The sequence below is a fragment of the Heteronotia binoei genome, chromosome 9, assembly GCF_032191835.1.
Source record: "Heteronotia binoei isolate CCM8104 ecotype False Entrance Well chromosome 9, APGP_CSIRO_Hbin_v1, whole genome shotgun sequence".
NCBI lineage: Eukaryota > Metazoa > Chordata > Lepidosauria > Squamata > Gekkonidae > Heteronotia > Heteronotia binoei.
In genome coordinates, this window is record NC_083231.1 from 2,204,525 (window position 1) to 2,224,994 (window position 20,470).

The following is a 20,470-nucleotide window of genomic DNA, read 5'->3' on the forward strand; positions in this document are numbered from 1 at the left end:
TGCACAAACACACTCACAACACAAGCATCTGTTGGGCTAACATTACACACAGCTGCATTACACTGTCTTCTTTGGCCCTCAAGACAGGACATTAGTTGCACAGGGTGCATTCAGACACAAGGACTCAATGACCCAGTGCAACAAGCATGAACTTTAGAAGCCCCCAGCCTTGTGGAGTCGCTCTCTTTCCCTGCTCTCTCTCGGGTCCACATGAAACCCTGACAGCTTTGAATAAGTATAGCTTCTGAATGGGATCTCATAACACAGGGGTTTTTGCATATGGTAAAAAGTTTATTACAGCCATTTTAAAATGTGCTTTAATTAAGATATAAATTTAAAATACAAATAAATAAATTATTGTTCTCCTTTCCCCACTATTTGGAACCAAAACAAGACATCCTTGCCAGCTGCACGTACAAAACTAAATCTTTCACTGGCATCCAGAGCAGCTCATGTTCAGTTGGACCTGTCTCCATCTGGAATTTCATTGACATACCTTGCCCTTTTCCTGCTGATATTCTATCTGGATGTTGGTCAACTTCGTTCGCAGTTCCTCGTTAGCAGCTTGGACGGCATCAACCTCCATGTCAGGCTTCTCTCCCTTTGCACGGTTTTTCTTCGACATAGCTTAAAATATGGATCCGTATATCCACACAGTACCAACCGCCAAAAAGGTTCACACATTGGCATCAAAAAGTCAAGCAAGAGTCACTGCCACCCCACATGGGCTCCTGCACCATCACTGTCATCATCTTTCATAGTCTGAAAGGAAACAGAAGCTCAGTGTTAACTGACCAGTAAGAGCACCCTAGGAACAATCCAACCAAACATCCTGTTTCCTTGCCATTCCTTCTCTGATTCAGCAGGTTGGCCCAGTCCAAGGGCAATTATAAGGAATATTCTGCACAAACACACTCACAACACAAGCATCTGTTGGGCTAACATTACACACAGCTGCATTACACTGTCTTCTTTGGCCCTCAAGACAGGACATTAGTTGCATTCAGACACAAGGACTCAATGACCCAGTGCAACAAGCATGAACTCCCACAGCCTTGTGGAGTCGCTCTCTTTCCCTGCTTCTCTCGGGTGCTGCTCAGAAATTAGTGACTTCCATGTTCACAACAAGCCACAGTTCACCTTTACATATGAATCACAAACAACAGATTCTTTATTGCAAGGATTCACTCTGACTTGGAATCGTGAAACAAACCCTACTTCGTATTTCAAACCTAATGTTCAATGAATGGAAAGGGAAGCAGACAGAAGCAAGCATAACCAAAACTTCCAAGGTTCATTTTTTTGTAAAATAAATCATGCTTTGTTGTATAATAGTGTAGAAATAGTAGTTGTTTGTTGCAGTGTAGTGATAGACACTTCAGAAATTGCCTAGCTTTTGGAAATGGAATAGCACAGAGTTCTAGAAGCATTCTGAATATATTTTAAACGAATTCTGTCCCAGGAGTTCAGGGCAGCATATGTGATTGCCTCTCCTCCATTTTATCATCATAGAAGGTAAGGCTAACAGTGGTGAGCTCCTGCCCAAGGACACCAAATGGGTGAGTGGAGATTTTACCCTGGCTCTCCCCAAACATGGTCTAGCCCTCTAACCACTAGATTATGAAAAATTAAATATTTCCTGAGTCACATAAAGAGTGAAAACTGTTGCTGTTCAAATTGAGTAAAGGCACTTCGGATGGAAAAAGAAGAAGAGCCTGATATAGCCTAATGTACCTTCTTAACCAAGGCACCAAAGACTCAGGATCACACAGGAGCCTTCTACCAAAACATATTATTATTATTATTATATTATTATTATTTTCAACTTAATCACCCTATTCCAGCTTGTGTTGGGCTCAGGGTGATGTGCAACATACACTGAAACAATATACTAGTTAAAAACAGCACAATAAATTAATTAAAATATAAAATCTCAGGTGCCTTATAAATTTTTCTGCATTCTGGACTTCCAGGGTATCATGCTGGGGAGTGGGGGAGGGAGAGAGAAAAACTTGCAAAGTGTGTGGGGGGGAGGTGACAGCCCAGTAGCAAACCATTGTTGCCCACAACCAAAGCCTGGTGGAACACCTCTGCCTTACAGGCCCTGCGGAATTGCATAAGATCCCACAGGGCCTGATGTCATCTGGCAGAGAGTTCCACCAGGTTGGGGCCAGGACCGAAAAGGCCCTGGTTGAGGACAGCCAGACTTCCCTAAGGTCAGGGATCACCAAAGCATTCTTACCAGTAGAGCACAAAACTCTTCCAAGGACATAATAATATTATTATCATTAGAAATGGATATCTAGAAACATGTTGCCAGCTGGAGAGCAGAGAACATAGGAGAGCAGAGAACATCAGACACAAAACAAACATAAGAATGGAGGCAAAGGAGAGGTAAAAACGTTTACCTTTTTTACTAAACATGGGTTAACTGTGGGCTTTTTTTGAGCAGGAATGCACAGGAATATAGCAGGGGTGGCCAACAGTAGCTCTCCAGATGTGTTTTGCCTACAACTCCCATCAGCCCCAGCCAGCATGGCCAATGGCTGGGGCTGATGGGAACTGTAGGCAAAAAAACATCTGGAGAGCTACCGCTGGCCAGCCTGGAATATAGCAACGGATTAGGTCCATAAACCTCAACATCACTCTGGATTTCTCTTACCACACTGTGACATCCCCGGGTCCTCTTTGGAACACCTCAGACTGACCAACTCGCCATCTGCTATCACTGAAATTCTAATTGTATAATAATAATAATTTTTGAAAAGTATGAATTATTGCACTAGCACCTATTGAGATTGATGTTTTAATAATTGTTTTATGTCTTATTTTTATTACTGTTTTATCTTGTTTGGTCATTGCTTGACCCTAACCTGTGAGCTGCTCTGAGTAGGCCTTCGTCAGGGAGGTCAGAATATAAATTAAATAAAATTAAATAAACAAACAGGAACATAGTTCCAGCTGGCTTGGCATTAGGACGTGTGGCCTAATATGCAAATGAGCCCCTGATGAGTTTTAAAATGCCCTGTGTGAAATAATAATGACATCCGGGGTGTGACCTAATATGCAAATGAGTTCCTATTTGCGTGCGCATAGGTAAGAAACATTATGGGGTTATGTGCATATCACTAAGTATTAAAAAAAATTTGGTGACCGTAAACCGGATGTCTGAGGCTCCTCTTGCTTCCTTCTGCATCACAGCTTGCTCAATCACACAGGAGCTACAGAGCAAAACTTCTCCATTGGCTGAGACTCCTCCCTTGGAGAGGATGAGGGGAGAGGATAGCTTGCTTTGCCAGGCTCTCTCAATCGCACAGTAGAGCTACTGAGCCAAGCCTCTCTTCCTTCTATTGTCTGAGGCTCCCCCCCCCGGTCCCCTGGGGAAAGAGCCAGAGCTTCCTTTGCCCAGTTCCCTGGATTGCACAAGAGAGATACAAAGAAAACACCTTTAAGACCAAGTGCTAGTGTTTTAAGCATGTTTTAAGTTTTTTAAATCTTTAACTGTGTTTTTCTGTGTCCTTTATAAAGTTTTTAAAGCCCTGAATGACAAGAATATAACGTTTATATATCCACTACATTTTATGCTGCTTATGGCCCGGCCAGGTCACATTCAGCCCTCATAACAAATGAGTTCGACACCCCTTGTTCAGGGATGGTCTTACACCAGTGGAAGAGAAACTTCTTCATATAATGTAAGGGAGCTCTTGGATCCAACCCACAGTAATAATAATTTGGAAAAGAACATCTTTACTTATCCAAGTAAAAAATATTTATTAGAGACTTCTGACTTATGGTGACCCTATGAATTAAAGACCTCAGAAAAGTCTTATTGTTGACAGCCTTGCTCAGGTCTTGCAAACTGAGGGCCCTCAGGGCTTCCTGGTACAAATAGATGCCCCAAAATGAAAACTTTTGAGACATTCTGCCTGCCCTGGGCTGAAGAAGGACATCTCAGGGGACCTTGAGCATAACCATACGTTTGCTCTGCAGACCAAACAGTCAAGAGGACTTAGATATTTGCTTAAAGACATGAATATCTTGGTAGAATAAAGGTAGAAAAATGGCTTTAACGTATTAATCTAAACTACCGTTAAACAGGAATGCTGCATGTGAAATCCCATGGCTTCATGGCTTCGGGTTTGATTCCCCACTCCTCCACTTGCACCTGCTGGCATGGCCTTGGGTCAGCCATAGCTCTGGCAGAGGTTGTCCTTGAAAGGGCAGCTGCTGTGGGAGCCCTCTCCAGCCCCACCCACCTCACAGGGTGTCTGTTGTGGGGGAGGAAGGTAAAGGAGATTGTGAGCCGCTCTGAGACTCTTCGGCGTGGAGGGCAGGATATAAATCCAATATCTTCTTCTTCTTCATGTGAGAGCCAATGGCCAGATGGTATCTGGCAACCCTACCTTAGCTTTATCTAGAATTGGCCCAGTGTATACAGGAGAAGACCACCACACCAGGTAAGCAGAACACTCTACAAAAGAACAAAGTCTGAGTCCAGTGGCACCCTTAAGACCAACAAAATTTAATCCCTAAGTACACGAAAGTTTATACCAGGAATAAAACTTTGTTGGTCTTCAAGGTGCCATTGGACTCAAACTTTGTTCTGCTGCTACAGATCAACACAGCTACCCACCTGAAATCTGCCCTACAAAAGCTTATTTGCCAGCAAAGTGGTAACAATATGGTGCCAGTTCCACTTCATATCGCTTTTCCTCCTACTCTTTTGTCCGTATCATTTACCTCACCCATTTTGACCACAAAGTGAGGATTCTTCTCACCACATCCATACCTACAACTACCCAGCCCGTCTAAAAACTACTTCTGTTTTGGCTTTACTTGGAAAAGGATTTTGTGTGTGTGTGTGTTCTATATTATCTGCCTATAGTCCTTGGCCTAAAGATGACCACACAGAAATGATTTTGAAAAACCAAAAAAACCCCTCCATCCAGCAGTTCTGAGTCCCAGGGATGTGCCTCTGGCAGGACCCATTACTCTGTAAAGCCAAAGGACACTATTTTGTAAAATCATTTACAAATATACTATTTGCCTTTTGGTGTGTAATGGCTGACCCACACGCTTTGCTAGCTGCTGAAGACACTTCAGTTTCCCAAAGCCAAATAGTATGGACCCATATTTCAGAAGCACTGCAATGTGGGGGGAGGGACCTTCTCTCTCCTGATAGCTACATTCCAATGCAAAACCACAATCTCTTCTGCCCCACAGTCATATTATCCATTAAGGAAAGGGAGGCTATTAGAGGGGAAAAAGATCGATTCCTCTTCTTGGGTCACTAACAAGCGATTGGCATAACAAATATAGTAACTCAAAGGCCATTTCAGTGTATTCTAGACATTTGCTTTCCTCATTCTTTTACAAAACAGGGACCCTTCAGTCTCCTTCACTTTGAGTGGGAAGGATTAAAAAAACTAAAGCCAACCAAACCAGAGTGATCCAGAAGTTCAGAACAACAGGCCAGCACTCAGATACCTATTCAGGAAGCTCCTTCACTGCAATCCATTCAAAATATACACATTTCTTCCAGGGCCAAATTCTGAAAAATATGGTTCTGCAGATACTGACTGTGCATGGCATTAATGTAGCTGGCTGCTCACGGTGTCATTAATAAACCTTCAGTTGTCTACAGTAGGGTTGGCCAACAGCAGCTCTCCAGATGTTTTTTGCCTACAACTCCCATCAGCCCCAGCCAGCATCTGGAGAGCTACTGTTGGCCACCCATGGTCTATAGTAGACTATGGCTTTAGGATTCCTGAAAAACTACATTTCCCAGGCTCCCTGGTATTCAAGGCATCAGAATACCAAGAAGGAAGAGGGGTAGTAGGGTGGGAAATGTGCGGGATTTAAGGGAACAAACTTAGAAAAGCAATGTAGCTCTTCAGACCAAGGCCAAAGTCAGAAATCATGATCTAAAATATAACATCTGTCCATGTCAGGTATTATACAGTGGGTTCTACGCATGGCGAAGTCTCGGAATAAGTGATAACAAGCTCTTTAATAGGAGTAGTATAGTATAAGATTACATTCCAAGCCTGGGGATGGGGCCAGTCTTATATACGTCTCTCGGTTCCCGCACAAGCATGTTATTGAGTCATTCAAACCAGTGGGGGCCTGTGATTGGTCTAGGGCTGCAGAGATTTGGATCCTGCAGCCTTTTGTTCCCAAGTCCCCAAGTTCAGTCCGTATGGCTCCAATGAGCCCGGCAGGAACACCCAAAGTTCCCCCTTGAGTCCACATACATAACATCAGGAAAAAATGCACAGCAACGCGGTCAACCACCCAGAATCTAGAAAACACTTTCATTTGCAAACTGAGAATTAATCTGATACAAATATAACATCAACGTGGTTCTACAATACAGACTGCTAACATTAAAAGTACAAGAAAACTAAAGGTTGACTACCAGTGAACATGCACACACGGTTGTGTAACAACACCCCAGCTCAGGCAGCTCCTCTCCCACCACCATCCACTGCCGGAAACATTTGAGACAGCCAGGTCACTCGGCTGCCTGGTTTCCTGAGATCTCAATCTCCAAAGCTCAGGCAGCCTTCCCTGTGTTTCAGAGAGGAGCAGAGAAAACACACAGACACATTTTCAAAGCTTCTTTCATGTGAGCCGTCTGTCAGGATTCCACATTTTGCTGCAGAAGGAGCTCCCTTTGGCAGCACCTGTGCTAAAACTGGAAGGAGCTTGCTGGGTGAGAAAAGGAAGAGACCATCATGTTTCCATTCGGACAAACTTTGCCTGACAATCTGTAGGATTTCCCTCAAGTTAAACAAACAAATTCAAGAAAAACAAAAAACAAAAAACAAAAAACCAAACCATAAGCTAAACCAGAAATCTCTGCTGCTATGTGAGGACTGCAAACTTTGACCAAACTTTGTGCAAGACTGCTTCTGCACTGGGATAACACAGCAATTGCTCTCTGTAGTCTGGGAGTCAGTTCAAGTTCAGAGAGAACTCCAGGGCCTGCCTTGAAGTTGGGAACCTTAACTGGAGGGACTCCTTCCCTGCTGGTCATCAGCATTAAATTTCCAATTACCACTGGCAGTTCTAACTGTGGACCCAACTCTTAAAAAGCCATCAAACAGGAGATTGCATGTTAAAATGTGGTGCTATTGGGGGGGGGGGGGGGATATCACACTGCAACATTTAACACACCCCACTAGCCCTCCGATACACGTTTCCTAAAAAGGCCAAGAAAAATGGAGAGCAACTTAACTTTTCGTATGCTGTCACAATTGGCCTTTTGACCACATCCAAAAGCACAAGATCACACATGAAGAGCTTTGGGGAAAGAGCATTCTGAGATTGTCCTATGGAGAATACTCCATGGAAATGGGGCTTGTTTTTGCTTTAAAGAACCAGTTGTTGCCTAGAAAATTAGTATCAGAAATAATTTATAAAGATATCTGTGTTCCTAACGTGAAGCAGTATGTCTTATCATGAAATTTAGAAGCATTAAATAGAATTTTATTTTTAACGGGGCATTCAATATATAAGGCTACATTTTGCAATGCATTCCCTTTCATTAGGTCATGTTTATATAAGCTGGCTTCACCCTTCAGTATCTAATCCGCAAGGAAGTTCTGATATGCTTTGCAAATATTGAACAATATTCTGTACTTGTTATTTCAGATCTGCACATTCTTCACTTCTTTAATGCATGCTTTTAAATGACACATCTGTTTATACCATGAACAGTTGTGGTATGTATTATATGCTTTCAGAAATGGTGAACACAGTTCAAATTTTGCAAAAGTTACACATGCATTTATACTGTCATACTTAACAACTGGTGGGGACCACCTTTACCTTTTTACTTAACGTTCAAACATACAGACTCCAAACTGAAAAAATATCTTCTCCAGTTCGTAATACGAGGTATATAATAAACAAGCCCTTTTCTAATGTGTACTATTTTTCATTTCCATGGAGTATTCTCCATAGGACAGTCTCAGAATCCCGTAAACCTTGATATGTATGCCAAATGTTGCTGTCGTCAGCCATACACAATACACTTAATTTTAGCCAAAAGGCCAAGAAGCAAAGTATTTGGTAAAGGTTTTAATGAATATGTAGAAGTGGCAAAATATGCAAAATTGAATAGGCAGTAATGGTGAAACTAATGATGTAGTCAAAATAGATGAGTTATGAAGTTTGAAACTTAAACTTAAAATGTTGAATACAATCATACCCCGACAGAAGAACTATTGTAGTTTACAGATAACACCTTAAAATTATAATGAAGAGGATGTAACGGAAAATATTTTTGTCTTATACATTTTGTAATACATTATTTCCCTGACATTACTTATTTGATTTCTAGACTGCCCTCCCCCAAGGCAGTTCACAACATTTAATAAATACATTATTCCAGGGCTTTTTTTGAGCAGGAACGCACAGGAATGCCGTTCTGGCTGGCTTGGTGTCAGAGGGTGGGGCTTAATATGAAAATGAGTTCCTGCTGGGCTTTTTTGGTAGAAAAACAATGCACAAAACAATGGTGACATCAGGGGTGTGGCCTAATATGCAAATGAGTTCCTGCTGGGCTTTTTCTACAAAAAAGCCCTGCATTATTCTAATAAGTAATCATTAAAATAGGCTACAAGATTTAAACAACAGCAATCAAAATATTCAAGGTGGTGTTAAAACTCTGGTATTCTACCTCTGGAGGAGCAGAGAGATGAAGGATAGAGAATAAAGAAGGAGGCCAGGCTTGCTGCCAAATGTTGCTGTCGTCAGCCATACAATTATGATGTATAACCCCTTTTTCCCTTTCCCTTTTCTAGATCCCTCCTGTCTTCCTAAATAAATAAAAAAGAAATACCAACACGAAGTTCTCCACCATCAGGTACACCCCGAGTTTAAGAACAAAGTTTGAGTCCAGCAACACCTGTAATGACAACCAAGTTTGATTCAAGGGATGAGCTTTCCTGGGCAAGCACACTTCTTCAGATACAATGAAAAGGAAATGCCTATTCCACACAGACAGATAGAGAGGGAGGAGTAGATGAGAATACAGCAGAATGAACATGTTTAACACATCCAAGGACCAAAGAGAAATAACAAGCTTAATTTATATGGTTACCATTTGTTTGGGTTTGATTCCATTTCACTGTATCTGCAGGCTTACTTAAGGGAAAGTCTGACTGAACGGTGTTAGAGGACATCCTTACAAAGGCTTCACTGGGGTTTGTTTGTTTGTTTGTTTGTTTGGGGGGGGGGAGTCCCCTTCTGGCCCTGTACTGCCCCAGATTATCCCCTGATACTCACAGGCCTTTATGTGACTTTAGTTTTTGCTTTGCTTTTTAAATATTGTTTTCCTTGTTTCTTCCCCAGTTCTTTTGAGACCACTTTTATGCTGATCTTTTCTAGAAGCCAATTCTGATTCGCCTTTTCCCTTGTGCATATGCCAAATGTTGCTGTCGTCAGCCTTCAGCGAAAAGTGGACTTTCATCACTATTAAACCACTCCCTCTTTACTCTCTTCCCCCCAATAATCTAAAACAAATACAAGCCTTATATCGATACAAGCATACATAAAAACAAAAACTCCTCTAACCCTATCATTACAACAGTATAACAATATTGGGGGGGGGGGGGGTAATGCAAAAGCCCTGACCTTTGGGGGGGGCGGGGTGCAGCCATTTCTGGTGCCAGAAAAAAGTGGTGAGGTTTGAAAGGGACGCAGCACTTCGCATACAGTTCATAAACAGATGGGCGGCAGAGCTGCTTCTCTGTGCAAAGCTAGGAAGGCAGAGGAGGACTTACATCAACCCAATAGCCAGGTGCGGTCCTCCCGCCCCAGGAATGCTATCCCCGCAGCAGCCGCGCGCGCGTGTGTGTGAACAGATTCCCCCATGCCTTTTCTCTTTGTCCCCAAGCATGTGTTTACTTTAGATCTTTCTTTTTAAAAATTCACCAATAACATTAATATAAGCTTGTCCAAAAAGGAAAGCTGTGACACCACCAATAATGGCAGTACCTTCCCTTGAAAATCAGCACTACTTAAGTTAAGACAGACGCAGATGGAAATAAGCTGACTCCACAACTGTGAAAATGCAGAGAGGTCAGACATGCAGAAGAACCACACCCAAACTGATGCTTGTAGATTGACTGCCAAAAAAATCAGAAGTTGAGCATATAGAAAGGTCCCAAGTGAGTATTCTACAGAAAGGACCAGAGTAGCCCTCTCCCTCTGCTTCACCTTTGCCATCTCCACTCATCAGCTGCCGTTCTTCTGGCTCAGTTTTTGCCTACCACTGTTGCCCAACTGCTCCAGTGAGTGATGCAGCATGACTGGCTGGCCGTGCAGCAGGAGAAAAGCCGCCTCCTCACCTCCAGTTCCGCACTCAGGAATGAACCAAGGGAAGCCTTTCCTACCCCAGAGTCCTACTCCAGCCAGCCAACTTGCTGCAGCATCAGAGAAAAGAGCCAAGTGTTCTGCTCCAGGTACTCAAGTTGGACTGGGAGACAGCGAGCCCAATTCTTGCTTTTCCAAAAAAGCTCATCTTGAACCAATCTTTATCACTCAGCATCACCCATCTCACAGGATTGTTGCAAGGAAAAAAGGAGGGAGGGGACCAAAAGAATTTATACCCTCAGGAAGTCCTTGAAGTCAGACTACAACACAAGCCCACACACAATAAGTCTTTATTTTTTAAAACAAATTAAAAATTAAGCTGGTAATAATATACACCCAGGAAGTGTTAATTCCAGATGGATAATCATATTGATCTGAAACAGCACAATAAAACAGAAGTCCACACTAACGTTCCAATGGAAACACACATTTGAAGGAATCTTACTGTTACACTTCCTCTCATTTGCTAATTATTTTACCAAAATCCTTTTTGGGTGTACTTCCTAGTCCCTTTAGAATCCCTTGACCATGTTAATCCCATTCCACGGAAATCACTTGGGTGTCCAGCAGACTCCAGAGGGAACTATTTGCTACTGAGTTTAAAAACTGTGCCTTGCAAATCATTTTGATCTAAACACTGCATGTCATAAAACAGGCTTCCACCAAACACTACTGTATAATTTCAGAATCACAGTACTTCATCAAATGCCCATTTAAATAACAATGTTCTGATGATATTGCTCACATGAGGTCATATTCAAAGACAAAACAGCAGATCTCCTGGGGTAAAGACACACAATTTATAACAGGTGATGAATTCAGGGTGAACCTGGAAGCTCCAAAAGAACAGTAACAGTCAAGAAAAGAAAATTTTAAAGAGAACATACCAATTCTCAAACTAAGAAGTGCTGCAAGAGGCAACCAGTAAATGTCAGTGCAAAGAAGCTTAGAATATGCTTCTCATCTAAAAATAAAGAGGGTACTTGGACTGCAGGCAGAAGGTGACAAATCCTCTACCTGCAGACTAGATAATACCACCTGTTCCTGCCCCAGCCAATCAGCATCACTTCTGCTATGTGCGGTGTTCTCACACTCAGGACAACTTCATATGGTTGCACGCAGCACACGTTATGCACAAAGAAGACAAAAATTCACAGGCCAGGAAATGGCTGCTGCTCATTGGCACAGGCAATGATGTGTGAGCAGGACTTGGAGAGAACCTTGAGCCTGAACAGGCGGAAGGGAAGGGCACCAGCCCCAAAATGTGGCTCTTCCATTGGATAACGAGCCATTTAAGATGAAGGAAACCTTCCAAACTGTGCTCAGTACAGTGGTGGGATACTGTAAGGCGTCCCTAGATTCAAACGAAAAATTACCTTATTTTAGAGACTTGCCTACTTTGTTGAATTACTACATATCCATATACTGCTTAGAGCTTGGAAGAGGTTATTTGTAGAGATTCAGCAGGGTTTGGGACTTCTGTGTTTGAAAAACAGACAGGATTTTAAAGAACAAAAATATTTTGTGAGCTTCCTCCTTCCCTACTGACATATATTCGAAGTGTCAGTCAGTCAAAAATTGTATTGTGTATAGCCTCTGGCCATTACAAAACAGAACACGAACAACAAAGTTCCCAATTAACACCTTAAAAGTTCCCCAGAAAGGCCGACCTCAAGAAGTTACAGCATTTGATATTACTCTTGCTCTTATCTTCTTAGCTGCAAGGGCAAACAAAGAGACTCTATAGGACACAAGAGCATCATTGTCAGATACCAGAAATACAATCTTTTCAGTCTCTGAACATGATTTGAAGGAGGTTAGTACTCCAGACAGAAATTTAATTCTGGGGGTGTTGTAGAATGGACAAGATAGAATATAATGGGGAAGGTTCTCTATCATGGGCAAATACAAAAAGAAATGTTCTGTTGGGATGTGGGAATGTTGGCCAGTTAATAGAGTTGTTTGCATAGTCTGAAAGTGGAGAGCTGTGAAGGATGTTCTGATGTTAAATCTGGAGATACTAACCAGGTATGGGGATCTCAGAAGATCGGATTTGATTAGTCTGAACTAGGCAGCTACTTTAGATTTTAGATCTAGCAACGCATCTGAAAAACATATCCAATCCCTAAGTTGAGAATTGTCATTTGGGCTCCTAGGAGATCATTAGGAATAGAATAACTCTGGATAATGTTGTTGAGGTATCTAGAATCCCTGTGAACTTTTGATAGAAGATCAAATGAATGGTGATTAAGGGAAGTATGATGAGAGGATTTACTCCCCCCCCCCACAATGTTTTATTATAGCTAGGTGTGCCCGTGCTCTTATGGAAGGGAGTCCTGTTTCAGCCCTCATTAGGGCAGCAGAAGAGCCCCTAGGAACAGCAAGAATTCATTTTAGCAACTGATTCTGGATTACGTCCAGACTAAAGAATTCTCATTCCACCCCCATATTTTGACACGGTACAAAAGATGTGGTAGAACCTTGCTTTTAAATAATTTGAGTGCCGGATCTATCAAGCGTCCACCCTTTGTATGAAAAAAGTGAAGAATTGACCCAACAATCCTCAGTGCTGAGGATTCTACCAATGCCAGGTGGCCATTCCAATTCAGTGTCTCCTAAAAGGTTACCCCTAGGTATTTAAAAACGCTGCATTGGGTGATTAGATTGCCCACTATACTCCAGCAGAAGATTTTGGGCTTTATAGTGGGTAAGAAGGTGAATGAAATCACACATGGATCTTCACAAGTGATAGCAACAATCCATGTCATGGAGGGTATACAGATCCAGGTGGGCAGCCATGTTAGTCTGAGGCTGTAGAACAGATTTTAAGTCCAGTCCGGCATCTTTAAGACCAACAAAGGATTATTCAAGATATGAGCCTTCATGTGCACATACACTTCCTCAGATACACTGAAATGGAAGCTACCAGTTCATATATATAAGGCAGACACACACAGCCCTTCTTTATGGTGTAGGGTTGCCAAGGCCAACTCAAGAGATATCTGGGAACTTTGGGGAAGGATCCAGGAGCAAGGGTGTGACAAGAACAGCTGAACTCTGAAGGGAGTTCTGGCCATCACAGTTAAAGGGACCTTGCTCCTGTTAAATGCCTTCCCTCCATTTGGAATAATGAAGGATAGGAGCACCTTCTTTTGGGGCTCATAGAATTGGACCTCCTGGTCCAATCCTTTTGAAACTTGAGGGGGTTTTTTTTAAGGAGAGGCACCAGATGCTGTGCTGAAAATCTGGCACCTTTACCACAAAAAAGCCTCCCCACCTGAGCCCCATGATCAATCCATTATAATCTATGGGAATCGGTCTCCATAGGGAATAATGCTCAGTAGACATTTCCCTCCCCCCCCCCCGCTTTCTGATGACCCTGAAGTGGGGGAGGGCCTCCAAATTAGGGATCCCCTGCCTCCACCTGGGGATTGGCAACCCTACTATGGTGGTGGGGAGCACAGTCAAACCACAGCTGACTTATGCGACCCCAGATGGGGTTTTCAAGGCAAGAGGTGGCTGCCATTGCCTGCCTCCATGTCATGACCCTGGGATTCCGTGGAGGTCTCTCATCCAAATACCAGCCAGGACCAACCCAGCTTAGCTCCCAAGATCCGATGAAATCAGGCCAGCCTTCATAACAAGCCTCAAATCTTAGAAAAGCGTCCCACTGGACACTCATCTTCTTTGCTCCTTTGTCTGAGGCAAAACCAGATGAGATGCAGGAAGGGGTGAAGGGTTAACAGCCAGGCTGCGCTTTTACCTCCACAAGGCTCTAAACTGGACAACCTGGCAGCTAGTTACAGGAGAGCTGGCAACCGTGGCAGGCCTTTGCATCCAACTGAGGGGAGCCACACTGCCTCTAATGACTTGGGGGAATCGGGTTCGCTCAGAACTGTAAAGCTTCCCCTCCATTACAAGACATTCTTAGGGTAGCAGCTAGTGTAAAGGCTTTGGGTTCACTGCTGTGAGGTAAATTCTGTGGTGAGCAAGAACAGAGATCACGGAGTTGTACGCAAATAAGCAGTTTATCTATAAGCTGGTTTTAAGGAATATATCAGCAGCACAGCAGTGTGTGTGTGTGTGTGAAGTCACTTCCAACCTATGGCAACCGCATGAATTAATGTCCTCCAAAATGTCCTGTCATTAACAGCTCTGCTCAGGTCTTGCCAATGAGGGCCGCTGTGGTTTCCTTGACTGAGTCCATCCATCTCTTGCGGCTCTTTTCCTGCTGCCTTCAGTTTTTCCTGGCATTCTTTTCCAGTGACTCCCGTCTTCTCAGAATGTGACCCCAGTACGATAGCCGCAGCTTAGTCATTTTAGCTCACAGGGTAAGTTCAGACTTGATACGATCTAGAACCCACTGATTTGTCTTTTTGGCAGTTTGTGGTTATCGCTAAAACTCTCCTCCAACATCACATTTCAAATGAATCCATTTGCTTCTTGTCATGTTTCTTCACACACCCACACATAGTAACAGAGAATACTATGGCATGAATTATCTAGATCTTGGTCACTGGCAACACATCCTTACACTTAGGAATCCTTTCTAGCTCCTTCACGGCTGCACTTCTCAATCTCCTGACTTCTTGGTTGCAGGAATAGAATAGAAAATCTTTTAAGAATTTCAGTTTCTTCACTGTCAACCTTAAAGTCATGTAATTCCCCAGCAGTCATTATTTTTGTCTTCTTGATGTTCAGCTGTAATCCCACTTTGGCACATTTAGCCTTCAGCAGTAGCCATTTAAAGTCTTTACTATCTTCTGCCAGTAGTAATATGGCATCATTTGCGTATCTCAGGTTGTTCATGTCCCGTCCACCAATTTTCATGCCATCTTCATTCCACCTTCACCCAAATCTACCTCAGCTTTCCTTGGGATGTGTTCTGCATATAGATTTAAAAGACAGGGAGCTGAAATGCATCCTTGTTTGACACCTTTGCCAATTGGAAACCATTCTGTTTCTCCATATTCTGTCTTCATAGTGGCCTCTTGTCCAGAGTACAGGCTGCACATCAGCACAATCAGATGTCGTGGCACATCCATTTCTGTTAAAACCAATCAACCATAACTTTTCATGATCTACACAGTCAAAAACTTTGCTGCACTCTATGAAACACCAACGGACTTTCCTCTGAAATTCTCTCATATGTGCCAGTAATCTATGTAAATCAGCAAGGTGGTTTCTAGCACCTTTTCTTTTTTTTTCTGAATCCAGCATGAACATCTACCATTTCTCATTCCATATATGGCAACAGACCTTGTTGTAAGATTTTTAACATCCCTTTACTCACATGAGAAATTAACACAATGATCTGATAGCTGCTGCAGTCTTTGACATCTTTTTCGTAACTGGAATATAGCTCAAGTGTTTCCCATCTGTGGGCCACTGTTTTGTTTTCCATATTTGTTGGCAAGCAAGGGAAGCAAGGCAAGGGCTCAGCCAGACCCACCCTGCCCAAGCCCCATTTGAGGCACACCCTTCTTGAAGCAAGGCTAGGGTTGCTAGACACACACCCCTGGAGGAGGCAGGGTTTCCCCGCTGCCAGGCCCCACCTCCCCACTGCTGATCAGGTAGCCAGCGTAGGGGAGGGGGGAGTCTACACTGAAAAAAGAGGAAGAACTATATGACATGTACAAATGTGTCTATGTCATCCCCCACCTGACCCAGAAGTGACGTCATCGCATCTGGGACATTGGGGTGATGCTCTGGTATTTGGGCTAAACTTTTATGGTAGAAGCCGAATTTATCATAAAGTTTTTGTCCAAATACCAGAGTATCATCCTAACATCTCAGACATGATGATGTGACTTCCAGGTCATGTGGGCAGTGATGTAGACACATTGCTATACAGCAGCTGGGCCTCCTTGCTGCTCCCGGTAAGTCCCCCCACCCCCCACTGGTTGCCAGGAGGGACCCTCCAATCCTAGGCGAGGCAGGCTTGAAGCATCAGCCTGCCCCAGGCGAGGGAGAAGGTGGTGCCTGGCCTGCTCCATGCAAGGTGAGGGGGAAGGTGGCTCCAGGATTGCTCGATCCCCACCCAAGGAAAGAGAGGTGGTAGTGCCACCTCTGTCCTGCCCAATATTGCACCCAGCTCACCCAAGGCAAGGCAAGAGAGGAGAAAGCCCCCAGCTCAGCCTGCTGGAGCCTCACACTGGAGACTCACAGCCTGCCTGAGGCTCAAAGGAAACCAGGGGATCTGTGCCTGGCCTGCCCGAGGTGCCCACCCAAGCCCCAAATGATGCCAGGAAAGCTGCACTCCACAAACTGGTTAGGCAGGTTGCCTCTTTTTTGCTCCCTCCCCTCTTTGGAGGACCGAATAGAGTCAGGCAGATTCCTCCTTCTTTCTCACACTCCTTCAGGTGGGCTGGCAGAAGTTTACACTCTGAGTCCACACACCTTCTGTAGTGTATCATCAGCGATACGCGCCCTGCGCAGAGGCGACTGGGCTGTCCCAGGCGCTCCAGCGTAGGGCGCGGAATCCCCCGCCAATCACCAGCTGTGGCGGGAAGTTCAACAGGTCAGGATTGGCCTGGCCTGCCCAGTAGGCTGTACCGGGGATTGTATATAAGCGGGACCCGGCCCGCGTGTTCCCTCTCTTGCAACGTGCTCTGAATAAAGAATGTTGCCCTACCCGCGTCTCCGGACTGAGTACGTTACACTGGCGACGAGGATGGGATTCTAGCCTCATCGGCTACGCCGGAGATCAAGGGCACCACCAGGCCACGACCACCGCCGCAGCTGCCATGGCCACCCAGGGCGGAACCACCGGTCACGTTGAGCCGTTCGACCCCGCGAATCCAGAGGCCTGGGAGTCCCACTTGGAATGGGTTGAATGCTACCTGAGGGCCAACAAGGTCACGGAGGACAGTATGAAGAGGGACGTTCTCCTGAGCGTCTGCGGTGCAGCCACATTCGAGATCGCTAAAGGTCTCTCGGCCCCCGCCCGCCTCACGGAGAAGTCCTTCGCGGAAGTCAGCAGCTCCTCACCGGCCATTTTTTGCCTCAGCTTTCACGGGTGGCTCGCCGGTTCCTGTTCCACAGAAGGGACCAGGCTGCAGGAGAATCGGCCGCCGACTACTTGGCGGCGCTACGCAGGATCGCCAGGAACTGCAACTTCCCCCAGCTGGAAGAGACCCTGGCCGATCGCTTCACGTGGGGCCTCCACGACGAGAGGCTCCAGCAGAAGCTCTTCGCCAAGGAAGAGCTCACCCTCCAGAGCGCCTTCAGCGAAGCTGTGGCGTTCGAAAGGACTTCGAGGACCTTTCCCAAGGCCCGCACAGACGCCGTCCACCACGAGGAGCTGGACCACGACCGCCCGGAAGAGGGAGAAGCCTACCAGCTGCGCCGCCCAGCTGGGCCACCCAACTGAGCATCCCCGGGCCCCGAGCGCCGGAACGTCCCCCAGCGTCGGAGAGGTCTCCAGCCCCCAAGTGCGCCAGCTGCGACGACCCACACGACAGACGGGACTGCCAGTACCGGACCTGGGACTGCCGGAGCTGCGGGAAGACCGGCCACATCGCGAGGGCCTGCCGGACCAGGCCCAGCTGTCGGAGGCCGACCACCCACCAAGAGTCCGCGGAGTTCCACTCCACAGCATCCACGAACATGCAGGTACTGAACTTGCCCCTGAGCGTCCCAAATAAAATGAAAATGGCGGTCCTAATAGAGGGCGCCCCCTGCCAAATGGAGGTGGACTCGGGCTCCTCCATTTCCATTATATCAGAGGAGACCCTGAGGAATCTGTGCCCCGGGCAGCGGGTTCAGACAAGACCGGCGGACTTTGTTCTAAGAGACTTTCAGAAGAACCCGGTGCAGATCGCGGGGTGGGCCCGGGTGCATGTCGAGCGGGGGTCCTTTAGGGGGCCGTTGGACATTCTGGTGGTCAAGCGCCAGCTGACCACCCTACTGGGTCTGGCGTGGTTCAAACCCCTGGGAATATGACTGGAGGGGGTGGGGCAAATCCTATCCACCAGTGGGTTCGGGGAGGTATGCCGCGAGTTCCCCGACATGTTCGATGGGTCCTTGGGGAGCTACAAAGGGCCGGCCATCTCCCTACCGCTGGACCCGACGGTCCGACCAATCAGGCTAAAGGCCAGAAGGGTTCCTTTCGCCCTCAAGCCCAAGATAGAGGCGGAATTGGACCGGCTAACGGCCCAAGGGGTACTGGAGCCAGTAGACTACGCCACGTGGGAGACCCCCATAGTCACACCGGTCAAGCCTAATGGGGAGGTGCGGATCTGTGCTGACTATAAGTGCACCATAAACAGGGCACTTCAAGACAATCCGTACCCAGTGCCGGTGGTGAGCCATGTTCTGGCAGCCCTAGCAGGGTCAAAGATCTTCGGGAAGCTGGACCTGGCGCAGGCCTACCAGCAGCTCCCGGTAGATGAAAAAACGGCAGAGGCCCAAACGATCGTCACACACAGGGGGGCTTTCAGGGTGCGGAGGCTACAGTTCGGGGTGAGCGTGGCTCCAGGGATTTTCCAAAGCATAGTAGACGCTCTCCTTAAAGGAATCCCCAGAGTCCAACCGTTTTTCGACGACGTTTTGATCGCCGCCCCGGACCCCGAAGAATTCAACAACCGCCTCAGAGAAGTGCTCCGCCGGTTCCAGTCTGCGGGGCTCAAAGTCAAGCGGGAAAAGTGCTTACTGGGAGTTCTGTGGGTGGAGTTCCTAGGGTTCGCGGTAGACGCCGCAGGAATCCACCCGCCGGAAGAGAAAACACGAGCCATCGTACAAGCCCCGGCCCCCACTTGCAAAGCAGAACTCCAAAGTTTCCTGGGGTTGCTCAATTTTTATCATACGTTCCTCCCACACAAGGCAGCCTTGGCGGAACCGCTACACCGGCTGCTGGACAAACACGCCCCTTGGGTATGGGGCAAATGCCAAGCCGCCACATTCCAGGCGGTTAAGGACACGCTGGTCTCAAATGCTGTGCTCCACCACTTTGATGAGCGCCTTCCGGTCATACTGGCCTGTGATGCGTCTCCATATGGGGTGGGCGCAGTCCTGGGGCACCAACTCCCGGACGGGAGGGAGGTGCCAGTAGCCTATTACTCCCGCACGCTAACGCCGGCAGAGCGCAATTACGCTCAAATCGATAAAGAGGCGCTAGCCATAGTAGCGGGGGTACACAAGTTCAATGATTACCTCTATGGGCGGAGGTTCACGATCGCCACCGACCACAAGCCGCTCTTGGGCCTGCTAGCGCCGGACCGCCAAACCCCACAAATACTGTCCCAGAGGGTACTGAGGTGGAACCAGTTCCTAAATTCATACACGTACACACTGGTCCACCGAGCAGGCAAAACAATGGGCCACGCGGACGCGCTCAGCCGCTTGCTGCTTCCGGAAGTGGGTCCCGCCCCCGCACACCATGTCATGCTAGTGGAGAGCCTCCCAGAGCAGCCCCTCCATGCAGCGGAGGTCGCCAAGGCCACACAGAAACACAAGACACTGGCACGGGTGCTCGACTGGGTGGTGAGGGGCTGGCCGGAAGGGAACATGGGGGAAGAATTCAAACCGTATAAGACCAGGAGGGAGGAACTAGCAGCCCACAAAGGGTGCCTCTTATGGGGTAGCAGGGTGGTGGTCCCGCCCCCGCTACAAAAGCGTGTTCTAGAGTCCCTACATGAGACCCACCCCGGCATAGTCCGAATGAAGGCCTTAGCGAGGAGCTACGTCTGGTGGCCGGGGATGGACGGGGAGATCGAGAATTGGGTCCGTAGGTGCCAGACATGTCAGGAATTGCGGCCCGAACCTCCCAGCGCCCCGCCACTCGGTGGGAGTCCACCCGGAAGCCATGGTCGAGACTCCACCTCGACTTCGCGGGGCCATTCCAAGGGCAGATCTTCCTCATAAGCGTGGACGCCTACACCAAATGGCTGGAGGTCTTCCCCGTAGCGTCCACGTCTTCAGCCTCCGCCATCCGGGCACTGCGCAGGGCACTATGCACACACGGCATTCCCGACACCATCGTCTCTGACAACGGGGCGGCCTTCACCTCTGGAGAATTCCAGGCGTTCCTCCAGAGGTACCTGATCCGACACATAAGGTCCGCCCCGTTCCATCCGGCCACCAACGG

The 20,470-nt window shown here is 46.6% G+C and overlaps 1 protein-coding gene across 1 annotated transcript in view; it reads right to left on the minus strand.

Annotated features, from left to right (window-relative positions):
• JAKMIP1 (janus kinase and microtubule interacting protein 1) overlaps window positions 1-20,470 on the minus strand; it is a 154,691-nt gene that overhangs the window by 117,097 nt on the left and 17,124 nt on the right. Inside the window, exon 4 of the mRNA XM_060246127.1 lies at window positions 497-762. Coding sequence (XP_060102110.1) covers window positions 497-625 — 129 coding nt within the window. The 5' untranslated portion in view covers window positions 626-762. The remainder of the gene's footprint in view (window positions 1-496; window positions 763-20,470) is intronic.